This window comes from Pinus tabuliformis, chromosome 8 (assembly GCF_031772625.1).
Source record: "Pinus tabuliformis cultivar Carrire ecotype Pingquan chromosome 8, CPIR1, whole genome shotgun sequence".
NCBI lineage: Eukaryota > Viridiplantae > Streptophyta > Pinopsida > Pinales > Pinaceae > Pinus > Pinus tabuliformis.
In genome coordinates this window covers 997,762,378-997,789,063 of record NC_142294.1, presented here as the reverse complement: position 1 = coordinate 997,789,063, position 26,686 = coordinate 997,762,378, and the positions used below count along the sequence as shown (strand labels likewise).

Here is a 26,686-nt window from a genome sequence, read left to right as displayed (position 1 = left end):
TTTTCAGACCTTTGGAGCAGATATAATAATTCTCGACTGCAGATTTTGAAACCACAGGATTAACAGTGTATCGCAGATCTTGAAGGCATAGCATTGGTAGTGTATTGCAGATCTTGGAAGCACAAGAGTTGGCAGTTTATGCCAGTGGAGAGGGTTGGAGCACTAGAGGTTGGAGCCTCATAAAGACAAGGTTGGAGCCTTGTGGGAGATAGGGTTGGAGCCCTATAGGTTGGTGTCTCATAAAGACCAAGTTGGAGCTTGGTACCATACAGGTTGGAGCCTGGTTGATTGAAGATTGGTGTCTTCATCTAGGCTTGGAGCCCTAAACATTATTGTATTTGATTTATTGTGAAGAAGGGATTGGAGTCCTCATTATTTCTGATTAATAAACTTATTTATCTTGTTATTGTTCATTTTGTGCTCTGTTTATTAGTGATTTAAAACTGGTAAAGTAACAACTCTAAAAGAAATACTGATTCACCGCCCCGCAATATTTCCAAAACTCACTTACTGTGATATGTGTTTTTCCATCTACCCATCGACCTCTTCTTATAATCTCTAATTGGGACTTAATCAATGGCTAAGATCATCTCCAAGTCGATTTGTGTGAGTTTCTAGAGGATTCTCACCTTTCTTAATTAATTACTATTAATTAATTGATTTCCCTAAGTTAGACTTGGGCATTTTTTAATTATCGATCAATTACTTTAATTGAGCCATCGCTAGGTGGAATTTTCAGAGACTATTTCTAGGTTTTGGAGAACTCATGCGTTTTAGCCTTTCCACAAAGTTTCGAGACTAGAACACTATCTGATGCTACAAAAACTAACACACCCTCTTAGCGTGGAAGGCATTCTCCAACTCTGTCTCGATAACTTCTTCCCATGTTGTTGATGTTTGACAACTGTGGCTGCCTGCTATTGTCCACCAACCACTGCGCTAACTCTGATTCATCTGCTACTGGATGTAGCCGAATCATGTTGCATCTGTGCTGCTGCTAACACTGCACTGTACAACATGTACAACTACCAACTCTGGGACTAAAGCTCAAATCTTTGCGCAACTCTGGGACTAAAGCTCGATATTGCCTCACCTTTCTCTTGGAGGTATAGTTGAATACATGGCGAATTGTTCCTCCAACTGGGGGCACACTTGGTCTATCTCTACATATGCTGCTGCCTGATCTCGCTTCTCCTTATTGTCCTTCTTCCTCTGAGGACATTGGGTACTGTAGTGGCCAAACTCGCCACACCTAAAGCGCTTGATTTTAAATAGATCCTTCTTCTTCTTCTTCTCTCCTTGCGAGTCTTGTCCCTGACTGGGACCTTTTGCTTTCCCCTTCGATGCAAGGGCCACATTGTCTTCCTCCTTCACACCTTTCGATCCCTTGCTGCTGCTACTGATGGAGCTCTTAACTAGAGATCGCCTCATCTCCTACTGTTGCAGGTCTGATCACATCCGGTCCCACCTTTGTAATGAATCTCGTTCCAAAGTGCCTTGGACGAATATTTTCCATTCCTTGGAGACACTGTTCACGGCCAAACGCGCAAGCTCTGTAGTTTGAGGGACTTCTCCTACGACTGCAAGATGATCCTCGATATCCTGAATTCTGGTGAGAAAGGGGTTTGTGCCTTCACTCTTCTGCATCCTAGCATTCCACAGTTTTTCCTTTAGAAACATCTTTCGTTGCTTGGAAGGATTCTAATATAACCATGCGAGAGCATCCCACATATCCTTGCTGTGTTCTTGGTTGCTACGTGTGAGATTATATGATCTCGAACTCCATTGAGAATCATCTGCTTTGCCTTGGCCATTTCCTTTCTGAAGTTTGCTAGCTGTTGCTAATCTGTAGGTTCTGCCACAACATAGTTTGGATAAGTTTTCAGACTGTGATAATCTAGGAGAAAGGACATCTTGGCCTTCTAGATGATATAGTTCGAAGCATCGTCCAATTTTTCTTGATCTGTAAGCCAGATTGTGGCCATTTCTGCAAAAAATCGACATGTAATGGAAATTTCCCTCTTTGTCTTGCTCGGTTGCTAGCTCTGCTATTCACACTCCCTTCTTGAGTGAGAAAATATGCTTGCTGCTACTGTCTGCTGCAATTGGAAATATTGAATTTCTGAACTAGAAACCCTCTGAGAGAAATCTCCCTCTGTGTGTGCACTTTCTCGTCCACCTGGCACTGAATCTGCTATACCAAACTGTTGCAAATCCTCTGTGCCCAGACAAGAAATCTGCTCTACGAAAATAGTGAGTTGTTACTCCCTTTGCCTACTGGAATCACTTCCCCGGACAAATCGAATTTTCTTGCCAACTGCAACTGGAAAATCGAACCCCTGTCCAACAATTCGCACTACCTGGCTAGGCACTGCGCAACCGCAAAAAATTTCGACTTGCTGCTCCCTTTGAACAACAAAATTTTGTTTTTGGCTCTGAGCTTCATGTCCATCAAATATGCTCTGATTCCATGTAAAAATTCGCTCGAAATGCAACAAATGGACATAATTATTCTAACTGTTAAATTTATTATGCAGTTAAGAAAATAACGAATTATTCACACTGCAATTTCTTCACCAGAAAAATACTGCGGAAGCAAAAATAGGAACTGAGAAATACTAACGCACACATAAAAACTGACACTTATTTTTGGACAAATGTCCTTGGAAAAACCTGTGCAACAACTGAGTGTTTTATTATTATGCAACAGTGAACTCTGAGTACAATAAATTTGGATCCCCAACTGGCTATCTAATCTGAGAGAAATACTGGCAAAATCACCTGAGGGAATCTACCCTTGTCTCCAAGCAATCCTGACTCAACACTGACAAGCCCAAGCAAGCCGTCCAAACCCTCTGCGCAGGCTCTGCGTCACCTCTGCACAACTTGTCACACACTCAGCCCAAAATGGTTGCTACTCAAGATGTCCTGCTTGCTGCTTGTTAGAAAACTAGAAAGGTAGAAAGATTTTGTTATGCTGATAATTACTTGTGATATTCTTGTAGTCTTATTAACTTTCTTTATGTTCTTCTTTTCATCAAGCAATCATCAAATCAAAACATAAAGATCAACAACATCGGATGTAGGCACTCAGCCAGGGCTAAAACCCTTTTATAGGGGAAAACCCAATCAAACTCTTCCATTAGTAAATCAAATTGAAATTGACCAAGACCTTAGACTTGACCAAAAGACCTTCTTCCTCCACCAAGTCAGCCTTCCTAGATGATTATGCAAACTAAAGTAGTCGCCTCTTGTCTAGCAGCTTCAACCTAGCAACAACCCAGAATTTTGGCCCCCAGCTTCCAGAATTTTGGCCTAGTGTAGATTTGAAATTTCGACCTCCCTAGCGGCTTTAAAATTTCGTACGTGTGAGTCAAAGAGAGAGAAGAACATCTTCTTCTTGGTTGACAAATGTCTCCTTCTGCTTCGCTAGGGTTTTCTCCTTCTTGGGAATTTCACTCTTCTTTTTTGCCTCCCGCTACTACAAATCGAACTTCTTGGTTGGTGCTCCAAATGAGGGCGAGTTGCTGCCTTTATATATTGAATCTGTGAGGTCGAATTCCCTTGATGAGGTTGACTATCTTTCTTTGAGGCCGTTTTGTAGGAGGAGGCCTAAATGACCTAATTTCCATTAAAATAATTTTCTTTCTTAATTAATAAAGCCTAAGAGGGGTTTTTTACATGATGACAAGGACAAAGACTCTTGACATAAACCCTAGAAGCCTACAATGGAGGCTTTGACCTAAAAATCATTGGCCCAAGCATGAAACCCATGCTTTAATAAGTCAATTTCTTTTACAATATTGTTTTCTTTCTTTCTTTTGACAAATACATCATGACTCAAATACAATTATGAAGGTTGACACTAGTTACATTTTAGAACACTCCCTCTTAACTAGGGAGGTATTCATAATCGTGAGGCTACATGGAAGATCTCAAAATGATAGCTCTATGAGGAGTCATAGCACACACATTGCTATAGATTAGATACCTAACTAGGGTACTCTAATCGCGTGGGACTAGGGTGTACTCAAGCTTTAGCCACTCTAGGTACCATGAGACTTTTAAGCTCTAACACCAACCAGGGATCTAGGTGCGTATCCACTGTCAAAGCTCCATGACCAATGCCACCCTCCCTACTTCGGGATCTAGACATGAACACATTGGTTGGCCGAATGTCCTCCCACACATCTTGTCACCACAAAATGCTTTATCTCTCGTTATCAACTAAACTAAATATATCCACCAATCCAAGTATGCTTCAAATGTTCAACCTTTTGTGGAGAGATCTTGCACAATCACAACCACAATCAGTGATAAACCTACAAATATATAAACACAAACCTTTGGGGTCCTTAATCATTCTGATGCTACTTATATCATGATCAAGTTATCCAAATACATCTTGTCAGAAGCTTTCTTCTTTGACTTCTTCGGTAGCACCAAATACAACCTCAATACTTCTGAAGTCTTTTGTTTGCAAATCCATCTGTAGTAATTTCATTCATTCTTTGAGGTATTCACTATGGCTGTCATAATATGTACTCCCTCTTAACTTGGGAGATATATCTTTTCTTCTATCCAAGGTCACTCTCAACTCAACAATTTCCTGCTTTTATAACATTGGAGAGACTTCAATCTTTTAAGGCTTCTTTTCTTCCTCATGGTATCAAGGTCATCTTGATCATCATCATTCTAATAACTTCCTTGATCATGCTCATTATTATTATCATTTTCAATTATGAACATCGTCAACATCTTGAAGATTACGTACTTGCAAAACTTTAATAGCAAGTACAACCAAATACAAATATATAGAAGCATGAAGTCAAGTATATCAAAATCATATTATTACAATGGAAGCATCAAAACATTCAAGCTTTAGACACAAAATACCTAAACCTAGTTAGGTTCATCATTAGTAAGGGTCACATCTTTTATATACTAGACTTCAACATCTTGCTAGGGTTTCACAATAAACCCTAGACTCCATATAAAGCTTTAGATATCAACAACTCAATCAAGGTTTCAACAATGTGCCTATTAGAATTACATGTCAAATTCTAATAGGGTTTGTTGCAACCCTATATTTCATCATCAAAACTAAATGATATCAATAATTGAAAACAATATGCTTATAAGGTTTCATTATCATGCCCTAGAATATCAATCTTTACTAGGGTTTTGTTACAAACCCTAGATTTCTAAAACATGAATATCAACAATTAAATTAGCATATCAACATTTCTTCTCTAGGGCTTCATTCCTTATATCAATTCTTTGTATGATGTAAACCCTAGATGCAAACATAAAATTCCATAGATAACAATTTTGACCTGGCCAACGTTTCGATCATACAGAAGAATATATACCTAGGTTTTCATTCCTAGGACCTTACTATAACTATTATAAGGGTTTTTTGTTTATAAACCGTAATTCACCAAACCTTAAAATCTAGGATTTCATTATAACCTAGACATTAACAACAAACCCTACAGGATTAGGGCTTTTACCATGACGTTTCAAAACCCTAAAATTCGAAAGAATATTTTTTCATTATATGTTCGAGCCTTTATTAACACCCGTAATTTGACTAGGGTTTCATTATTAACATTGACATACCCTTAGCATCAATAGGCTAGGGTTTTTATAGTGAACCCTAAGGGTTAATGTTTCACAAAAATGATCATATGACAAGAGACAATATAACAAGGGTAGATTTAATCTAATGATTAATCACCCTAACAAGAATCTTTATGATTCAAAACCCTAGACATAAATATGTCAGTAATGTAAAGCAAATTTCAAAAGAAGAATGATCAGACCTTTTTGTATGAGGAAAACCTTGCAACAAAACTTGTAGTTTAAGACATACCTTGATTTTTTTTTAAAAAACCTCGTAAAGTATCATTATGAAGGGCTTCCTTTGCAACAAAGCTTCTTTTATAACCTTTATGTATTTTACAATTGGAAAATATAAAGAAATGATTATGAGTATACAATACAAACAAATCTTGATGTGAGGAGGAAACCAAACATGAAAGATGAATAGAGAACAATATAATTATCTTTTGGTAAAATGGTGAAGGCCCCCTCTTAATTCAATCTTTTTTAGGGATACCGACAACTTATAAAAACAATTCAAGAATTTCTAACAAGGCATGTTATGAATTCTAAAATTGAAAACATAAAAGAAAACATTACAAAAACTTAAAATAGAAGAATATGCAAGGAAAGACTTAATAATATAAGTCTTTGACTTCGGATTCTTCAATCTTGTTCTTCTTGGGTGGAGCTTCATCGTCAATATTTTCATGTTCTTTTTCTCTTTTCTTGTTTCTTGGATTTTCAGGACATTGACTATTATAGTGTCCCATCTTATGACAATTGTAGCATTCAATCTTTGATAGATCAACTTTCTTCTTTGGACCTTTGAACATCTTGTATGCTCCCTTCTTCTTGAGATGAACATAGTAGGCACTTGAAGTGTTGTTTTCTTCATCCTCCATTTTGTCACTTACTAATGAGATGCAGGGTTCTTCTTGACTGCATGCATTCCACATTTGTTCAAAGGTTGGTGTATCCTTCCAGCTGCTAATTCCTGATGCAAAAGAGCTCCAAAATTTTGGTAGACCAAGTAGTGTAGCAATCACGAGTTCTTTCTCTAGTACAACTTCATCAATAGCTTGGAGTTTGTCTTTTATTCTAGAGATCCTTACAAAATAGGATGATACAATATCATCTTTTGTCATCTTTATTGTTCTTAGTTCATTCTTGAGACTGAATATTTAACCAATGTTCTTGATGGTGAATAACTTGGAGAGGGCCTCATACATCTCTTTAGCAGATTCTATGTTAGGTATATGTGGAATTAGATTGTCCTTCACTCCATCTACAATCAAATTCACGACCAAGATGTTAGTTTTGTTGTACTTTTCTTTGAACAAAATCCAAAACTTTATGCTTAACAAGAATAAAATCTATCCTCTTCTTCCATGCCCTGTAGGTGGAGGCTCCTTCTAGCTTATTTTCTATCTTCATTGAGGTTACCGTAGACTTTATAATATCTCCTTCATTTTGATATAGATGATCCTTTCCTTAATGATCTTCTTTTGTTCCTTTAACCCTTCCTTCAATAAACCTTCAAGTTGCCTTTTTCTTTCCTCCTTCACCTTAGCTCTGAAACCATGTTAGAAAACAAGAAAGGCAAGAATAATTTTTTATGTTTATAATTACTTGTGATATTCTTGTAGTCTTATAAACTTTCTTTATGTTCCTTTATCTTCTTTTCATCAAGCAATCATCAAATCAAAACATGAAGATCAACGACACCAGATGTAGGCAGTTAGCCAGGGCTAAAACCCCTCTATAGGGGAAAACCCAGTCAAACTCTTCCACTAGTAAATCAAATTGAGATAGACCAAGACCTTAGACCTAACCAAAAGACCTTCCTCCTCCATTAAGTCAGCCTTCCAAGATGATAGACTAAGGTGGCTGCTAGATGAGGCAAAAAACTGAGGAGCTCAAGGTCTGATCAGCCACGCAGAGTAGCGATATAGTCCAAGTTCATTGTTGGCGAAAAGAAAATTGACAGTGATAGGTGGTAGCTGTCCGACCCAAAGTCTGTCTTCATTGGAGCAACACAAAAATGCATTAGAGGGAAGAAATCCCAAAAGCGCTGAGGAGCAACAGTGGGCAAAAGTCTCAAAGTTTTGCAACCTTGAAGGACTAAGGAGAAGCTAGTGAGTGTGGAGTCTCTATGTGTTGATGCGTTGATGTACTAACGATCAACTAAAGCGCAGATGGATAGTCGAGTTTAGTGACCTAAAGGAATTGCAACATTGGTAGAGGGAGGGGTTGCAAATTGGGAGCAAAAGGACTAGTAGTGTGTTCAGGATATCATCAAGGAGCTGTGATGGTGCACAACATCAACTAGATGATCAGTGTAAATTGTTCTTGTATGCACTTGTACTAGTGGATGTATGAGGGCCATTATCCCTGGTACGGGAGCCTTAGGCCATTGGATAATTTGTTCATTAATATAACAAATGATGGGTTGAAACTTTTTAAGAAATATGCGCTAGTTGATTCACCAATGTGTTATTTTCCACTCCGCAAAGTAGGATAAGTTGAGGCATTTGAGTAGGTTATGTCAGAGATTTTAAGGCACTAACCCAAAATCTCATATACCATGGAAAATCAACATGGCATTAGAGCTACTTTGAGGGCCAGTGGGTCAGAGTGTGCATGTGGAAGCAAGTGAGCCAATAGAAATCCTGTAGGCTCAAAGGGAGTCTAGCTTCAAAGGGAGAAACCCTAAGGAAGCTCGAGATCTTTAGGTTCTAATGAGACGCTACAGTGACAATGATCCATTCTACAGGGAATGTTGCAGAGGTGGATGCCAAGTGAGCTAGTGTCGCCGGTGATGTTGGATACTTCAGTGGAAGTACCTCCCTCGGTAAGAGGGAGTGCTGAAAAGTGTAGCTTGGGAGGTATTCCACAAGCCCAAATTGGGGTTTGTGAGAATTTTGTCACAAAAGGACTTTGTAGGCAAAAGACCTAAGTGAAGGGGTTTTAGACTTAGATGGGTTTTAAAATTCAAAAAGGGAAATTAAAATGAAAAGTAAAAAGAAAATTAAAAGCCTAAGTCTAAGTGGATAATTCCTCTAAGGTCCCAAGGGTTCTATAGAAGGCTTGGGAAATCTATTTAAGAAGATCTAAGGCTAGGCTAGAGTGCTTCAAGTAAGGGGAACTCACTTGATCTAAAGGAGGTCGAGTTGTATTCTAAAGGAGGCCTCAACTAGGAGGTTGAGAAGGGTTGCAATGAGGATCCCAGTATCCTCCCAAGAAGGCGGCGAGGAAATTCAAAAGAGAGCCGCAGATGGAAGAAGGGTGTCTATCCAAGGTGAGCTCGTTCTTATCAAAGTATTCCTCAAGTCCTAACAACAATGTATCATAGAGGTTTTTACAGGACTGTGGGTAAGGCTGCAAGCTTATTTTAGAGCATGAAGAAGTGGCCGAAAGGCCTAGAGACCTTGCACAGGAAAGGGCTGTTGACAGTTGTGTGACGCTTCCTACGTTGGGATAGAAGAGGGTCGTAAGGCCTAGATCTCTGTTCAAAACTGCAACATGAGGGCCACAACCCTAAATGTGCTTGATAGAAAATCCTTATGCCTAAAACAAGTGCGGCCAAATGGAAAGATCAACCTTAGACTCTAGCGCAGCAAAAGGGGTGGCCTATGTGGCCTAAGTTGATAGATAACATGCTTAAAACAAAGGTCGCAATTGTAATATGTGGGTTGAGGGTTTTAGGGTTGTAAGTAGTTGTTAAAGTGGGTTGGCCATGGAGATTATTGGAAGAAGAAGAAGGGTTGTTCTAGCGTTGAACAACAAACCTATAAAAGCCCTAGATGAGGGCAAATTCAAGAGTATAGATGGCGTTGATTCAAGGAATGAACAACAGATGTTCTAGGCCCTAGTTAAGACATGGTTCAGGTATTGACAACCCAAGAGATTTGTTCCAAAAGCCTTATGGAACTCACTATAGATTAGCGGAAGGAGGGCAGAGGTAACAACAAACTAAAGGAGAAAAATGAGGGGTTCAGATGAGTGTTAAAACTTAAAGGGTCTCTAGATATGCTAATTACCTCAGTGGTATTTGGACCTAAATACCCTCAGAATGCAGGACTTGTAGTGAGTAGGTTTGAGAACGAAATAGGGTTGCAACAAGTGAACTAGAAGCAACAATTTGAAGATCTGTTCATAGTATATGAACAACAGATAAAAAGAAGCTTAGGTCCATGTGATTTGAGGATCAGATCGCAGGTAAATGGACAAACAATGAAGAGCTCTAGGTGCCAAACCCTAGATCGAAGGGCAGGAGATTGACAATGCATTCAAAGCAGATATGAAGAGTTTTGGAGTTTTGCCTCAAGGTTGAAGCAGTAGTATAAGAGCCCTAGATGAGGTCAGATTGTTAGGTTCCAGACCCAAGCACTTTGAGGATCAAATTGCATAAGGAAGCTAGTATGATATGCCCAGATCTGTGCAATAACTCCTTTATTGCATAACAAAGGGTAATATTCTCAGTGCTCTAGATCAATCAAGTTAGGACTATATGTGAGGAGATATGAAGGGTCCAAATTGGACAAATGTATTGGACACTTGTGGACTGTTGGAGAGCAGTGTGAGAGTGGACCAAGTTGGCCCTAATTACAACACCTTGAAGGACGAATGTGGCTGCTAGATGAGGCAAAAGATTGAGGAGCTCAAGGTTTGATCAACCAGGAAGTGTAATGGTACAACCCAAGTTCATTGCCGGAGAAGAGACATTTGACAGTGATAGGTGGCAACTCTTTGACCAAAAATATGTCTTCATTGGAGCAGTGCAAGAAGGCATTACATGGGAGAAGTCTCAAAAGAGCTGAGGAGAAACAGTGGGCGAAAGCCTCAAAGTATTGCAGCCTTGAAGGGCTAAGGAGCAGCTAATGAGCGTGGTGTCTCTATGTGTTGATGCATTGATGGACTAATGATCAACTAGAGAGGAGATGGATAGCCAGGTTGAGTGACCTAAAGGAGTCAAAACATTGATAAAGAAAGGAGTTGCAGATTGGGAGCAAAAGGTCTAGGAGTGTGTTCAATATACGATCAAGGAGCTGTGATGGCGCGCAACATCAACAAGATGATCAGTGTATCTTGTTCTTGTATGGAGTTGTACTAGTGGATGTATGAGGGCCATTATACCTAGTACGAGAGCCCTAGATAGTTGTATTATCATTTTGTTAATATAAGAAAGATGGGTTGGAAATTTAAAAAAATGGTCATGTGCGCTAGTTGATTCACAGATGTGTTATTTTCTGTTGTGCAAAGTAGGATAAGTTGAGGCATTTGAGTTGGTCATGTCAAAGATTTTAAGACACTAACCCAAAATCTCATATGCCATGGAAAGTCAACACCACTCGGTCATCCCACAAGGAAACAACATTAAATATTAATTAAGAAGTAATAATTAGTATAATGAAAGGACATGTCTCAAAGGACATGAGAATTAATGAAAGGGCACTCTGCTTAGCTATATATACAAGACCCTCGTTTGTAATATAATATAAATTCTCTCGTATATTATGACTCCTGAATGGATTTCTTTATTGTATTCCAAATATTTTGGATATTTTAACTCATGAATGAATTCTACACTCTTGAATAATTAGGATAATGAAAGGATGTGTCCTAAAGGACATGACTAGTAAGGAAAGGTAACTATGCTTAGCTATATATGCAAGGCTCCCATTTATAAACTCCTATCATTTTTCTCAATCATTATTCAATATACTATTATTTGTCCTACTTGGATATCTTTATATTCCAAGTATTTTGGATATTTTATTGTTGAGCAATATTTTGGTTATCACACTTGGTATCAGAGCTTCAATCTCTAATCCTAGCCATTGGACATACAAGTTTTTAGCCACACAAAAAAAATTCAAAGTTTCTCTATATCATATCTTTGATCACAACAACCTTTGGCCGTTTAAATTTAATCTTGTAGAACAAAAGAATTATTTTGATGCAAGAGAAATCTTGAGGAAGAATTAGACAATGAAAATATTCATAGTTAAAAACAATTCATGACAAACATTGTATGGACCATCCAAAAAAGCATTTTAAAAAGGTCACCAACTATATAAATTCTATAAGGGCCACACGTGCGGATACTACAGGCTTTAAATAGAGTATAGTTTCCATTTGAAAGGGAGAAGATTAAAATTAAAACAAAGTCAAAATCTTTGAGTCATGACAATATTTGTTACTCCTACGAACTTTTAAAAAATGTTCATAGTTGGCCCTCATCTGGGGAGAGTGGTTATTGTTGCAAAAGCTAACAAGCCTAGTGCAAAACCTCATTATGTGGGACCAAACCTTACTGCAACTGCTGGATTTTGTAGTTATGGTTGGTCTTCATATTTAATAATTTAGCCATTCAAAATATATGTAAGAATAAATAGAAGACATGTTCTTCATGTCGGCTTCAAAAAGAGGGAATTTTGAATTTTTCGTTCCAAGAATGTCAAGTCGGCCCACTAAAAAATCAAGTTGGTCGGACCCTTCGAACACATTGGGATTGATATTCTTGAATTGATGGATATCAGATGAGTCTTGGTTGATCTTGTTATTATATGACCCGCTTCTAACAGAAGCGAAGGTTCACTTCTGTTCAAGTGGAGAAGAGAGACAAGGACAAATCAAATTTAAAGGGTAAGTCGAGAATCTGGGCAAACCATCTCTGAGCAGACCAAATCTGGGCAGACAAAATTCTGAGGCAGATCTAACATCTAAGTAGACCTAATCTTTTAGGCACAACAATTTGAGTTTATGGACAGTCTGAATTTCTGAGGCTACTTATTTTGTTTGACCAAGTTTGACCTAGGTCTGTTCATGGTCAGTTTGACCTCTGTTTTGACTGGAAAGATAAGGTTTTATCTCTTGTTGAATTGAACAATTTCTCTAAGGAAAAGGTTGTTGGGTTTTCTCCCCAAGAGGGTTTTCCCAAGGTTAAATACTTGTGTCTCTTGTTTGGCTGTCTCTTTATGATCCTACTATCATTTTGTTCTACTCTTGAAGATATTCTATGTAGTTGCTTAATGATGAATGTGAATGCAAGATGAATTGAATTAAAATCATAAGAAGTAATTATCAGATTAGAAGACCTTTCAAAAATCAACAACAATAAGAAAACTAGTTGTCATTTTCACCTCAACATATCTTTTCTTGCTCTTTAGTGATAATTGACCACAAGGGAAGCTTCCTTAGATTGACTAAAGGATATTCTAATGCTATGGCTCAAGGTGATGGACAATAGATCTTTAATATGGCAAGGAATATTAGCAAATCCTAGAGAGGCCTAGGTATTCTATACCAAGATTCAAATACTCTTATGTCTAGACCAAAGATAAGGTTGTTATAAGTTAGTGTTTGATTGAGATGCAATAATAAGGTGCACAATGTCATATAACATCCCAAAGAAAAGGCCTTCCAATGATAATCAACAAAGAGGAACAAAGATATTCCAATAGACTCTAGGATTAGGGCTAGGAAGTTTATTTTTAATGCTCAAATGTATGCATAAATAGAAAACAAGTGTGACATCAACCCTAAATAGGAGGGGCTAACTATGCACTATGTTAGATTTTTCCTTTATATATTTTATAGAATGCAATTCCTAAATTATGAGCTACAAACAAGCAACAAAAATTCACTTTTATGCAAAAAAACTCCATAAAAACCTTAGTGGCTGACCCTAGACATCTAGGAACAAGGGGAAAAGGAAAAAAATCATTAAAATTTACAGATGATCAACCAACAAAGATCAATGCCTTATCCTACAAGGGTTTAATGTAGTCTTCTATGGCTAAATTTCTTGAAGAGACTTTGATGGAGTAAGGGGGGTTGACTAGGGCATCCATGTTCAAAACTGTAACTATTTTTATTGTAAGGGGAGAAATTAAAATAAGAAATGCACAATCAAAGTTTCCTTATAGGCTTCAAAGAGAACAATTTTATAGGCAATAATGGAGTAAGAGTTTAACATAAATTCAACATTTAGTCATGACATATACAAAAACCCTACATCACACTTACAATATGCAAAATATAAAAAATAAAGCATTAAACTTACAAAATTCTCCAAAGAAGCACTTCTTTCAATCCTAGAAAACCATCTCCATGCAAAAGATCATCTCCACAAGAAATTCACACAATATAAAAATCACATCTTGCCCAATGTAGCGAGAAAGACTAATCCACACTCTCTTTAGAGAGAAGAGTGAAGAATGCATGATGATGAAATGAAATGAGGGTGAGGCTCTATTTATATTAGGTTTATCTCCCTCGTTTTTATAATAATACAAGTAAAAGTCCTAATTACAAGTTTCCTTTGAGTGTTCCAGAAGAGTAAAGTTACAAGCCAACTTCATAGCTCAAAAACATAACAAAATATGCCAAAAATGCCCACACGTGTGAGGGAAAGAACTTCCTCCACTATGACATCATCCTTCAAAGGAGCTCTAAATGCCATATGTGTCAAATGGGATAATGAGTGCTCCATACTCCAAGAAGTAACTCTAAGACCATGGGTGTGCCTCCATATCAAGACCTCATCACCAAATACCCAACATCACCATCTAAAGAGTGAGAGGAGTGACATGGCACCAATCTACTCAAGTGTTGCGATCAAATAGTGATGTGCAAACCCTCCCCTGTCATCTCAAGGATAACCATCATCATCTAGGCTCCGGAACAAGCAACACCCATCACGCAGTGTCAAGGCCCGTGTACGGGTATCTTAGGTCCACTGGGCACCACATCTATAAATCCAACTCCAAGCTTCATATGCCAAGAGTCTCAACATCTATGGGTACCTCTGAGTGTCAAGTACCATGTGGAATCATCAAGTAAACTAACCCTCTACTCTGAGTGGGAAACACTTCATCTACAAGGTCACATATGCTATTTGGAATGGGTAGACGACCTCTAGCATGCTATTAAATGGAGTGATAATTATATCTCCAAAGACCTTTGCTACTATAACAATACCACTTAACAAAACCTTACTCACGATCAAGTGAACACATCAGCGATTAGCAATAATAACCATAAATGCATCATAGTAAACAACACCTAATGTTGGTGGCACAATAATACTTCACACGAATCTAACCTTCAAATGTCTAACTATATCAAGTCCTATAAAGAAGTTACCTCTCTATATTAAGGATGGTTTGATGGATAACCCTATTAGGTGTTTCCAACCTCGAAGAGAAAGTGACATTTTAGAAAGAATTCTTCGGCGAAAATCACAAGGAATATCATTTGTCGACGCGTTTCGAACCAACCAGTGTGGTTCATCGTCAGGACAAGTTAAAGAACAGATCCAGCTTAGCATGTTTAAATAGCTAGAGCATAGACACCAACGGTTACCTGGGCAAGAGGTTGACTCAAGGAGCAAGGTCAAATTTAGTTGAATTAGGTAAAAAATAAATAAATAAATAACCAAATATATAAATGATAAATTATAATATAATAATGAAAATATATAAAATATAAATTTAGTTACATTAGGTGTAAGAAAAATAATAATAAATTATTTATTTAATATATAAATGAGGAATAATAATAAACTACTTATTTCTTAATTAAATTAATAAATAAAAATAAAATAAAAATATATAAAATTTTTATATAAAAATTTAAAATTTAGTTATATTAGGTGTAAGAAAAATAATTAATTTATTTAATATATAAATGAGGAATAACAATAAACAACCTATTTATTAATTAGATAAATGAAAAAACATATAAATTAAAAAATATAATAATAAAAGTAAATAAAAATATATAAAATTCATATAAAAAAAATATAAATTTAGTTATATTAGGTGTAAGAAAAATAATAATAAATTATTTATTAATATAAAAATGAAGAATAATAATAAACTACTTATTTATTAAATAAATAAATAAATGAAAAAATTAATAAATATAATAGCAAAAAATAAATAAATTATTTAATTTATAGAAATGAAAGGTATCATTAGTAAGGTAAATACATTCATATTTAGTTATATTAGGTATAAGATAAATAACCAATTGAAGAATAATAAAACTAATAAATCATTAAATTTATTCAATAAATAAAAATATAAACTAAGAATTAAAATAATAATAAATTATTTATTTATTTATTAAAAAGGAATAAATATATAAATAAATGAAAAATGAAAAAATATAAATTAACAAATATAATAGTAAATAAATTATTTATTTAATTTTTATAAATGAAAAAATAGAAATGGTATCATTAGTAAGGTAAAAATTAAAGGGAGGAAGTTACGCACCGGGTTAATTAGTTAGGATCAAATAATCCAATAAATAAAAATAGGAAGAGGAAATAAGGATTAGAAAATAAAATAAATTAATTATAGTTAGTTAAAGGTTAATACAACTAATACTAATAATAATAATAATAAAAATAAATAAATATTAATAATAAAGCAAATAAATAAATAAATAATAATAATAATAATAATAATAATAATAAATAAATAAATAAAAATATAATAATAATAATATTAATATAATAATTAATGAATAAATAGAAAATAATAATAATAAAAATAGTAATAATAATAATAATAATAATAAATACATAAACAATAATAGTAGTAAAACTGATGATAATAATAATAATAATAATAATAATAAATACATAAACAATAATAGTAGTAAAACTGATAATATTAATAATAATAATAATAATAATAATAATAATAATAAAATAAAACTAAATAATAAATAATAAAAGACAAAACTAAATCCTAAGGAGGAGGGAGGAAGCCAACTAGGAAGAGAGAGAGCAGGGACCCAACATCTACTAACTTTCCAGCCATCGTCTCTATTAAGATTGCTAGGCCTCTTTTCAATCTCAAGCGCTTCCCTAAACTTACGATGATGGAAATGCGAAACCCTAGCAATAACACTAGCCTCCTCAATACAAACATGATGACTGGTTTTTTCAGCATGTTCGGCTAAAGCAGAAGACTTAGCTCTCCTATGCTTAAGGTCCGCAGCGTGCTCGCTAATCCTTTGATTGATGGAGCGACCGGTCTCCCCAATATAGGGGGTCCCACAGGAACAAGGGATCAAATAAACACCTTTCATATCCTTAGGGTCGATCGGATCCTTTACAGATCTTAGGGACCCACGAATGGTGTTCAGGGGCCTGAAGGTCACAGGGATACTATGCTTCCTGAGAATCCTTCCAATTCTATCAGTGGTCCCCTGAACATACGGAAGAAGGACACCCGGAGTTCGCTGGATCACAGAAGCCTGAACTCTATTAGAGAAAGTGACATGTTCGAAAGTTAGTGTTGGAAATCATAATAATACTGAGAGGGGGGTGAATCAGTGTTATATGAATTTTAATAACTATTTAATCAATCAAACACATTCAATAATACTACAGTGCATCAATCACATGAGTAATTGGACACAGGATGTTTATGTGAAAACCCATACGGAAGAAAACCACAAATCTTCTTTTAATTTTAATGTAAATGCAAGCACCAAATTCAATTCACATTTAGGTAAGTCAGCCTATCAAACAGTGCAGAAATGATGTCAACCTTGCCCTTTTCACCATCGCTGGAGTCCTCGTCCTTCTGCGCTATTTCAAAGAGAAGAAATATGTGTTGTGGATATGCCAAATGAGGACACTTCTATTTATAGGTGATGGAGAGGGGTTCAACTTCTCTAATTAACCCCAATCCGACCTTGACAAATTGCACGTGTGGTCTTGATTTTAAAAACATATTTCTCCTTGTCCAAATTTAGTGATCTTTAGGTCAATTTTTGTCCTCTCTAAAAGAGGAATTTAATGCTACAATTATCTTCTTCAAATGAGTTGCTCAATGTGGAATTTGGCCCTAGTTGCCAATTTTGACATTAATTGATTCAACTTTGATCCTTTGAACCCTTCCCCTTGTATTTTGCTAGTTCCTATGTCTTATCTTTCTCAGGTTCAGTAATTTCGCCAGTAACATATCCCATTACTTCTTGTTTTGTCAGTATGAAGTCAATTCTTTTCTTCTATGCTAATATTTTGATGTCCCAACGAGCTTATTGGTCTCCTTGTAGAAAGAACCCATTTGACTTGAAGATTTAGACATAGTGTAATAATATGTTACTTACTTGGGATCACGATTTTCCTTGATGATGTCTTCAACCTTCTTGATGTCTTCGACCTTCTTCATGTCTTCGACCTTCTTGATGTCTTCAAGAGCTTTGGATAGTTCTTGATGATGTCCTTGAAAGACGTTCCCGAGGATTCCTCCACCAACAACTTCCAAGATTGATGCCTTGGAAATATACTTCCTTTTTGCGAGATCAACACCCTCCTTGTAGTCTTGATCTTCTTCAATGTAGAAACCCTAGATTAGAAGAGTCTTTTACCAACGAGCCTTTAACTGGATCCCCTCAAGAGACAATTTTTTTTGCAGTCTTCTTCTTTCAGGTGTCCTTTCCAACTGCCTTCGTTGTTCACCTTAGCTTCGATACCATGTTAGAAAATGTAAAGTGACAACTGTTATACCTATTTTACTTAACCTTGATAGTGCTTGTGAATCTTTAGTTATCTTCTTTATTCTTCTTTAATTAGATGATTCATCAAATAATATCAAGAACACTAACAGTAACAAAAGAGGACATAGATATAGGCTCTTAGCGAACGCAATACCCCTCCAAGGGGAAGACTTAGAAATTTTCCTACTAGAATCTGCTTCAAATGAGATACAAAGACCCAATCCCTCAACCAAGTCCTTCTCCTAGCACCAAGTTTTCCCCTTCTCAAGTCCTTCCTTTATTATGCATCAAATTGCTACACCCTGCAACTTTGACTTGCCAGCTACAACATTGCTACACGACCTAGCAACTTCGTCCTAACAACTTTTTGGAAACCTTAATATAACCTCCTCCTAAGACCTACTTAGAGCAAGACAACTCTCCCAAGGTCAACGAGGTCAAGATAAGGGTTTTCCCTCTTCCAACTACCAGATTTTGCACTTCGTCCTACTGCAACTCGGACTTGCAACTTTGGCCTGTTCTTGCAACCCAGAAACCTTAGAAGTTCACACGTGTGAGAGGGATAGAGCACAAAAACAAGAAATTTCATCCTCCCAGCTTCTCCTAGACCTTCCTTTCCTTTTTCTGCCTTTCCCAGCTATAGATCAAACTTTTTTTTGTAGATTGAACTTGTGAGTAAGTATATCCAAAATGAAGTCAAACTGGTCCTTTATATAGCCTTCTTAAGGGGTCAAATTCCCTCCTTTAGGCCAACTTGATGATTCCGGGGCTGACCTCTTGGAGATTCCAGGACTTTCTACACTCAAAATTATTTTTTTTACAATTACAAATTGTGCAGAAGTGTCTTCTAAACATGATGTTGACTCCATTGGCTTGTGACAATAAATCCTAACACCTAACAAACCCTAGAAGCACGAAGAACATGCTTTTACCTAGAAGACCATCAATAATGAGGATGAAACCCATGCTTTAATAATAATAATTTTCTTTCTTCTTTTCTTGTTTGTTACATAGTATACGTATTGAAATGAGTTCAACAATTATGAAGACCGAAACTAGTTACATTTTCAACACTTTGAATATCAAGATTTGTGACATATGGAATTAAATGATCTTTGATAAATCTACAATAATAATTCTTGTTGTGATGTCTTCCTTCTCATATTTAGCTTTCCGTTCATCATTTGACAGTTTAGTAACTTTGCCTTTCACAATATCCAAGACATTAGTCTTTGCAAGAATTAGGTCAATCCTTGTTTTCCAAGCCCTGAAATTTGTAGCTCCTTCTAGCTTGTTTTCTGACTTCATAAAGGATCCCATGGATATAGATAGACAATCATATTGTAGATATAGGACACTCTAAAGCTTTTTCCTTTACCAATGCTCTTCAATAGTGATCTCAATGTCTTTTGCTTCACCAAACTTCTGATACCATGTTGATTTTTCAAGTGCAATAGATACAAGCACTAATTTCTGAAACACTGAAATTACTTCTAATGATGTAGATATTGTTTTCACACTTCCAGTTTATCAATAAGAAATTACACTTAAAAAATTCAACCATAAATGCATAGGACAATAAAGATCACAATGCACAAAGAGAACACAAGATTTACCCTGGGAAAACACACTTGGGGGAAAAATCGAACAACCTTTTTCTTAGAGAAATTCTTTAGTTCGACAAGAAATACACCTAATTTTTCTAGTCAACTATGATGGTCAAACTCATCAACAATGCAATGGTCAAACTTGGTCAAACATCCCTTTTGTCAAGTCAATTTTTTTCCCAACAAACTTGACTCTCTCTGGTCTTCGTAGGCCAAAATTCGGCCGTCCAGAATCTTCCTAGAAACTTGGCCTTGCTGCCCAGAATATGCTGCCCGAAATGTCAGCCCTGCTGCCTAGAATATTCCCAAAAAGTCTCACATGCGAAGTCAAAGAGAGGGAGATGCTTGAGATGATTTCGTCCTTCTTTGTCCATCTACTTCTTTGCTTGGATGCCCAAAATATATTTTTTCTTGTGTGAGATTGAATGAATGTCCGAATGGGTGTCTCTTCATTGTGGCCGACTTGACTTGAAGGAGGGCTAACTTGACAAGTTTAGAACCAAAAATTTAAAATTTGAATTTCAAAATTTTCTCTTTTGATGCTGACATGAAGAACATGTCTTAGGGGCTAATGAAATAAAAGCTTTCATTATATATTTCAAGGGCTAAAATATAAGTTATGAAGACCGACCATAGCTACACAATTCAACAGAATAAGCATGGCCATGCACCAAGGAAGACCTACATTGCAGGGATAATCCTAATGAAGATGATATGGTACATTTAGGGAGAGAATACGAGTCTTGAAAATAAAAATTGAAGCTGAAATTCATATTATTGTCTACCAAAGAGCAAAATAGGTCAAAGAGATAAACAAAAGAGGCGTTGTGCAAAAGACACCCTTAAAATGAGATGAATCATAAAATGAAATAAAGAAATGAGTCCAAGAGCAAAAGGAAATGAAATGAAAAATGAGTACAAGAGCTGCAGGAAATGAAGTGACATAGACATAGCTGTACATGTAGATTATTTCAAGAAGGAAAACCCTATAGAGTGAAGGAGTGCCATTAACCACCCTTTCATGGACCTTAGTAATCAACAAATTTTATGTATGTCGTTAAGTGAATGGTGTATGTCTTTAGGTTTATTTTTTGCTTACCTACTATGTACATGAAGTGAACAAAGTTCCTTCTTTAGATTAATTACTCCAGAAGACTTAGAATATAAAGATATCCACGAGGATACAAATATTATATATTAAATGTATGAATAAGAATGATGACACAATGAGAGTGAGAGGCTTGCTTATATACCAAGCAGGTGTCTCTTCGTGGAGAGTCATGTCTCATTGAGACATGACTCTTCAACCTAATTACTAATTAACTGATCATTATTTATGATTATTATCATTTACATTATTTTACATTATTTCCTATATATTTATTCATAACATTGCCTTCCTCCTCAAAAAAATTTGTCCTCAAAGCTTGTCGATGGAAAAGGTTTGATCTCTTTTTCGGGTTTGAATGTCTTCTCGTCTTGGAACAATCATCTTTGTCGATACAAGTTGATATGATCTTCTAAGTGCAAACAAAACTGTTGCGCTGAGAAGGGATTAGACCATCCTAGATTAATCTTCTGTGGAATATTCTGATCATTGGAATTCTGTAACGAATTGTCATTGAAGGACTGGATTGAGGTTACACCAATATCCTTTGGAACATCAGTTTGTTGTTTCTGTTTTGAATGGTCCCGATACGTAGCGTGGTTGAGTTGTCTACTCTCATGATTCAGATGTCGATAGGGAAAATTTTTGATTTGACTTTCCCTTATTAGGTGTGTGGAATTTTTTTGATTTCCTTTTGGTACTACGGTTTTTGAGTTAGGTACATAATCTTCGTTTGGAATTTTCATCATCTGGATTGTAACATGTGAATGTGTTTTTCCTTCCACTGATTGATCCTCTTCTTGAGTTCTGCTATTGACTAGTTCCGTATTAATTCCACTTTCTTCCATTTGGATTGAAGATTTCGACACTTTTTTCGGTGATAAGTTCTAGTAATTTGTTTTTCGATGATTTCTTATCATCCCTAAGTTTCTTAATTTGAGTGAGTAGATTTTGATTATGGTTTTTAAGACGAAAAAGTTGCTCATTTTTTGAGTCAATTTTATTTTGGTATTCAAGCTTCTCATCTTTTAAACACTTGTTTTGTTCTAATAACCTTTGCTTAAGGTTCCATAAACTTTCCTCTTCTTTTCCGGATAAACTTCTGTTGAATTTCTTTTTAGAAATTTCATTTTCTTGTTCTAAATGGTCTTTCTTAGCTTTACATTTTCCTACTTGTGTAAGTAACTTCTGATTATGCTCTTTCTGCTTCTTTGATACTTGTTTCTGGATTCTCTTGAAACATTAGTTTCGAAATATCCTTAAGATCCTTCGCTGAAGGCATTATCAGTTTTGATTTTGTTGTCATGTCTTGGAACGTGACCATCTTCTTCTTGTAAGGGAACATCAAGAATTTGTTTTCTGTGTTTAGAATGAATGTACCTAATTCCTTGAACCAAGGTCGACCGAAAATTATGTCAACCTCTTTGTCAAGCATAGTTACGACACAAAATTGAGATATGTACTCATAATGATCAATCGTCACTTGTAAATCATTAATTTTGTATTCTTTCCCGCCAAAAAAACCTTCTCGTTCGCCTATATTTGGTTCTAGAATTAATAGTTGATTTGCCAAATTAATATTAATGTAATTATCTTCAATGTTTGGATTAATGGCGATGTTAATCTCTTTCCTTTGGATACACCCTTTTAATGTAAATAATTTAAAATTTACAATTGGAATACCTTTATAGGAGAACCTTCCTTCTTTTATTTTCGAATTAGGCTCCATTTTGTGCTTTTTCAGAATGAGGTTTAGAGAGGTTTAGGGTTTAAAGATAACCCCTTTTGATTTTGAATTAATTTCAACTTAAAAGTAGTCCCCCCCCTTTTTTTCTTTTTTTTTAATGGCCAAGGGCCAACTGCGAATTGGAGAAGCTCCAAACTATGGTGTAGCAAAATGATTTACTTGCGACGACAACAAGGCTGTCGGGAGGTTAATGGCCAAAGGCCTGGTGACCAGCCAACGTGGCTCTGATACCAAATGAATCGAACAAAGTTCCTTCTTTAGATTAATTACTCCAAAAGATTTGGAATATAAAGATATCCATGAGGATACAAATATTATATATTTAATGTATGAATAAGAATGATGATACAATGAGAGTGAGAGGCTTGCTTATATACCAAGCAGGTGTATCTTCATGGAGAGTCATGTCTCATTTAGACATGACTCTTCAACCTAATTACTAATTAACTGATCATTATTTATGATTATTATCATTTACATTATTTAACAATTTTTCCTATATATTTATTCATAACAGTACATAGTAATTATTTTAATGATATAGTTCATGGCATATAAGTAGTTGTTAATGTGTATAGTGATAATCAGTCGAGGACAGACAGTAGCGTTTGACCTTAGAACAATGCCCCTTTGTATAAACATTTTTTCTATTAAAGACAGCTTGTGAGTGAGGTTTGATGGCCCCAAATTGTCTGTCGATTATGGAGTTGAGAGAGTTCATCTGGGAGGCCGTGTTAGTCAAAAATAGTATAGGGATGCCTGGTCCATTTTGGAGTGATTGGAGTTGGAGCTTTGGGTGCCTTCTTCCACATTATCAGAGAGGAAGATTGTCCTCGCCCTTGCACCGACATCATTCATTGCCACTGGTTCTCAATGCGAGATGGATGTCCGTTGATGCAGAGGATATATGGGTTTGAACTTTGCAGACTTCTGTGTGTTGTCTGTCCGGCTATCTTAAGAGCTGCAGGGTTTTGCATGGCTAGTGATGTATCAAGAGATTCCATCCATGGTCCATTTGGTAAAAAATGGGCTTTCCAGTGGCCTTTTCCTTGTGTGTAGTCTGTCAGAGACTGAAGTATATTTTCGGTGATTGTTGGTTTGCCAAGAGTCACTGACAGTTTTTACAGGATAAGTATTCAGTGTTGCATCAGTTTGACATTCATTTAAGGCCTGCCTTATTTGGAGTCTGCCAGTTGGGCTGTTTATCTCTTATCCATTCTGTGTTTTCAGGGATCTGGCATTGTTTGAGTATTTCTCCTTTTCCACTGTCAATCTGTTTTTGAGAATGAAGTTAGTTCATTTTATGCCTTTTGTTGTGGTGTGATGAGGTATGCCATCAGCTTCTGGCTAATGGCGCGTTATTGATCGTAGATGTTAAAACAAAAGAGTCCACAGCATACTCTGATTTTATTTCTGTTTTAGTTTTTCTATGGAAGAGGATATGATGTTCATTCTATATAACCTTCCACATTTTGTGCTACTGTTTGGAAATACTTTTCTGCAAGTTTAAGATTATTTTTTGATTTTTTTTTGAGATGACTAAATAGAATTGTTGCTCAAGGTATTTTGCATGGTAATTACTAAATACGGATATGATTTTCAGTATATAAATTGGTGTTGCTTACAATGCCATTACAAATCAGAGGTATGAACAAAGTTTTGAGCTTTTACAGGATATTCTGAGAAGCTGGTCATAGAAAAACATCATGGCATTTACAGAGTGTTTTCATTGTGGAAATTAGCTACTGTTTTGCTGACTTAGTTGTCTTCCCCCAGAGTCTTTAATTTCTGAAGTGGTTATGTTCTTTAATGAATTAAATCGAGTCTGGTTTAACACTGTCCCACCTGACCTGCACTCAGTATAACTTTTTGTCATCAAGTTCTTATCTTCAGCATGTCCTTTATGTTTGCCTAGCAGTAAGCCAATTATAGTATCTCTCTAATGTGAAACATATTTTCTTTTGGCAGTTGGCCATTACCAGAAGACATGAACAGGATAAAGAGCATTTATATGAATTAGAGGGTGCTGAGTGTTTAGGTTCACATTTGCGAATAATCTCCTGTTCTGAGACTGCTCCTGACATTTCCAAGTGTAGCATTCAATGGTATCGTATATCTTCTGAAGGAAGCAAGAAAGAACTTATTTCAGGTAGGCTTCTTATAATTTGTAATCCATGTGCTCTTCTGTTTTATTATTTCAATTGGGCAATTTGTTAAATTCTTTGCAAAATAATATCTGGTGACATGATTTTTATCTACCAAGGAGGGTAGACACTCTTATAAGGCAGCATGGTGGTTGGATATGATTAAGAGCTCAGCCAGCAATACATATTGAGCATGCTGGTGAAAACCAAATGCTCTTGGAAAACTTACATTTGCACAGGCAATGTTATGAAAGTTTTCAATGGGGGCTTGGTTGGTTGGTAATGTTTGGGTGTTATTACTCTCCTCATAAAGGTTCAACCAAATGCTCTTGGAAAACTTACATTTGCACAGGCAATGTTATGAAAATTTTCAATGGGGGCTTGTGTAAAGACCGAAAACACAATTTCCTGATTTATATCATGAACTTGTAAACAGATTTCCTGAGATCTTACAAAATAAATTAATAGCACTGCTGAGGTACCTACCTGTGCCGCTGCGGTTGAAGATGCCTCCGGCTGTGCTGCTACAGTTTCCAGAAGACCGATTCCACCCAGCTAGATTGAGCAAGACCTGGCTGCTCAATCCAGTAAGCTTCTTAACAGAAGCCGACTGTTCCCCCGTGCCCAGAACCTCGAACTATCAAGCTCTTCCTGTGGCTGAATACCTCCTCCTTCTGAATTCTTCCCTCTCATTTTTGTGTCCCCTTCCCAAATCCATGTCCCGTGGTTTTATTCTCTTGTTTGGCGGTGGCCGCCCTTCCATCTGCAGCCACCACTCAACCTGTTGATGACATGCCCTGTTTTACTGTGGCTGAATACCTCCTCCTCTAGAATTTTTCCCTCTCGTTTTTGTGTCCCTTCTCAAATCCATGCTCCGTGGTTTTATTCTCTTGTTTGGCGGTGGCTTCCCTTCCATCTGCAGCCACCGTCAACCTGTTGATGACACGGCCTGTCTTATGTATCCCTCCCTTGTCTCATTTAATGTCGTGAATGAATATATTTTATGTTTTGAAACCTGTTTTTCGGATTCGGACTTCGACTCGGACTCGGACTCGGAAACGGCAATGACTTCGATTTCAATGACTCGGTCGTTGACAGCATCATTTCTCTATGTACTGTTATCTGACCAGTTAGATGACCAAGTAGTACAGCAACTTCAGTGTTTTCAGATGCTTGGGCTTCTGCTGTCAAATTCCAATCTCCCTTTCAAAAACAACTGATACTACCCATCAACAATGGTGTCTCTAGTTCATGAAAATTGAATGAAAGGCAGGAATTCTGTTTCAATGAACTTTATAAAGTACACTATAACATCCAATATGAATTTGATGGTTTATTCCATTCTTGAATCTTACTTGTATACACTATTCCCTTGTACCATATGTTAAATTCTGAAGCATCTCTTAGCATGTTCTATTTATAGTCAGCATTTATATCGATTTGTGGCATATGTTACCTAGCCATAATTATCATTAAAAACTCATTACTATAAACGTCTATCTCTTTAATGACAATGAATCTAAGACATTGCTTTTAAAGCTATATAGCTAGTTTCAATACCGTTTATTTGAACTATAAGCTATTATCAAAGTCATAGCTTATCACTATTGAAATCTCAATGTTTGAAACCTTATGATATTTTATTAAATATTCTTTTATATATCTTATACGTTGTATATACCACATATCATTAAAACATTATAAACGTTATTTTTAAGGCATCACATTGTTTTAGTATATATTTGTTTTAATATAACATTATAAACTTTATACTCGGATCTCCTTTTTTTAATTAATTACTTATATCTATCTTAACATTATTTTATTAATTTATTAATATTTAACATTTATTTTATTAATTTATTAATATAATTTTATCAATAATCTCGAACATATAATATATAGTTCTCTTTTAAGATCTACCCATACATTAAGCAATATTGAT

General features: G+C 36.0%; 1 protein-coding gene across 1 annotated transcript in view; it reads left to right on the top strand.

The window, feature by feature from the left end:
• The window catches only part of SCAB1 (plectin-like protein), a 305,903-nt gene that overhangs the window by 100,390 nt on the left and 178,827 nt on the right, over window positions 1–26,686 (top strand). Inside the window, exon 7 of the mRNA XM_089369662.1 lies at window positions 24,566–24,746. Coding sequence (XP_089225788.1) covers window positions 24,566–24,746 — 181 coding nt within the window. The remainder of the gene's footprint in view (window positions 1–24,565; window positions 24,747–26,686) is intronic.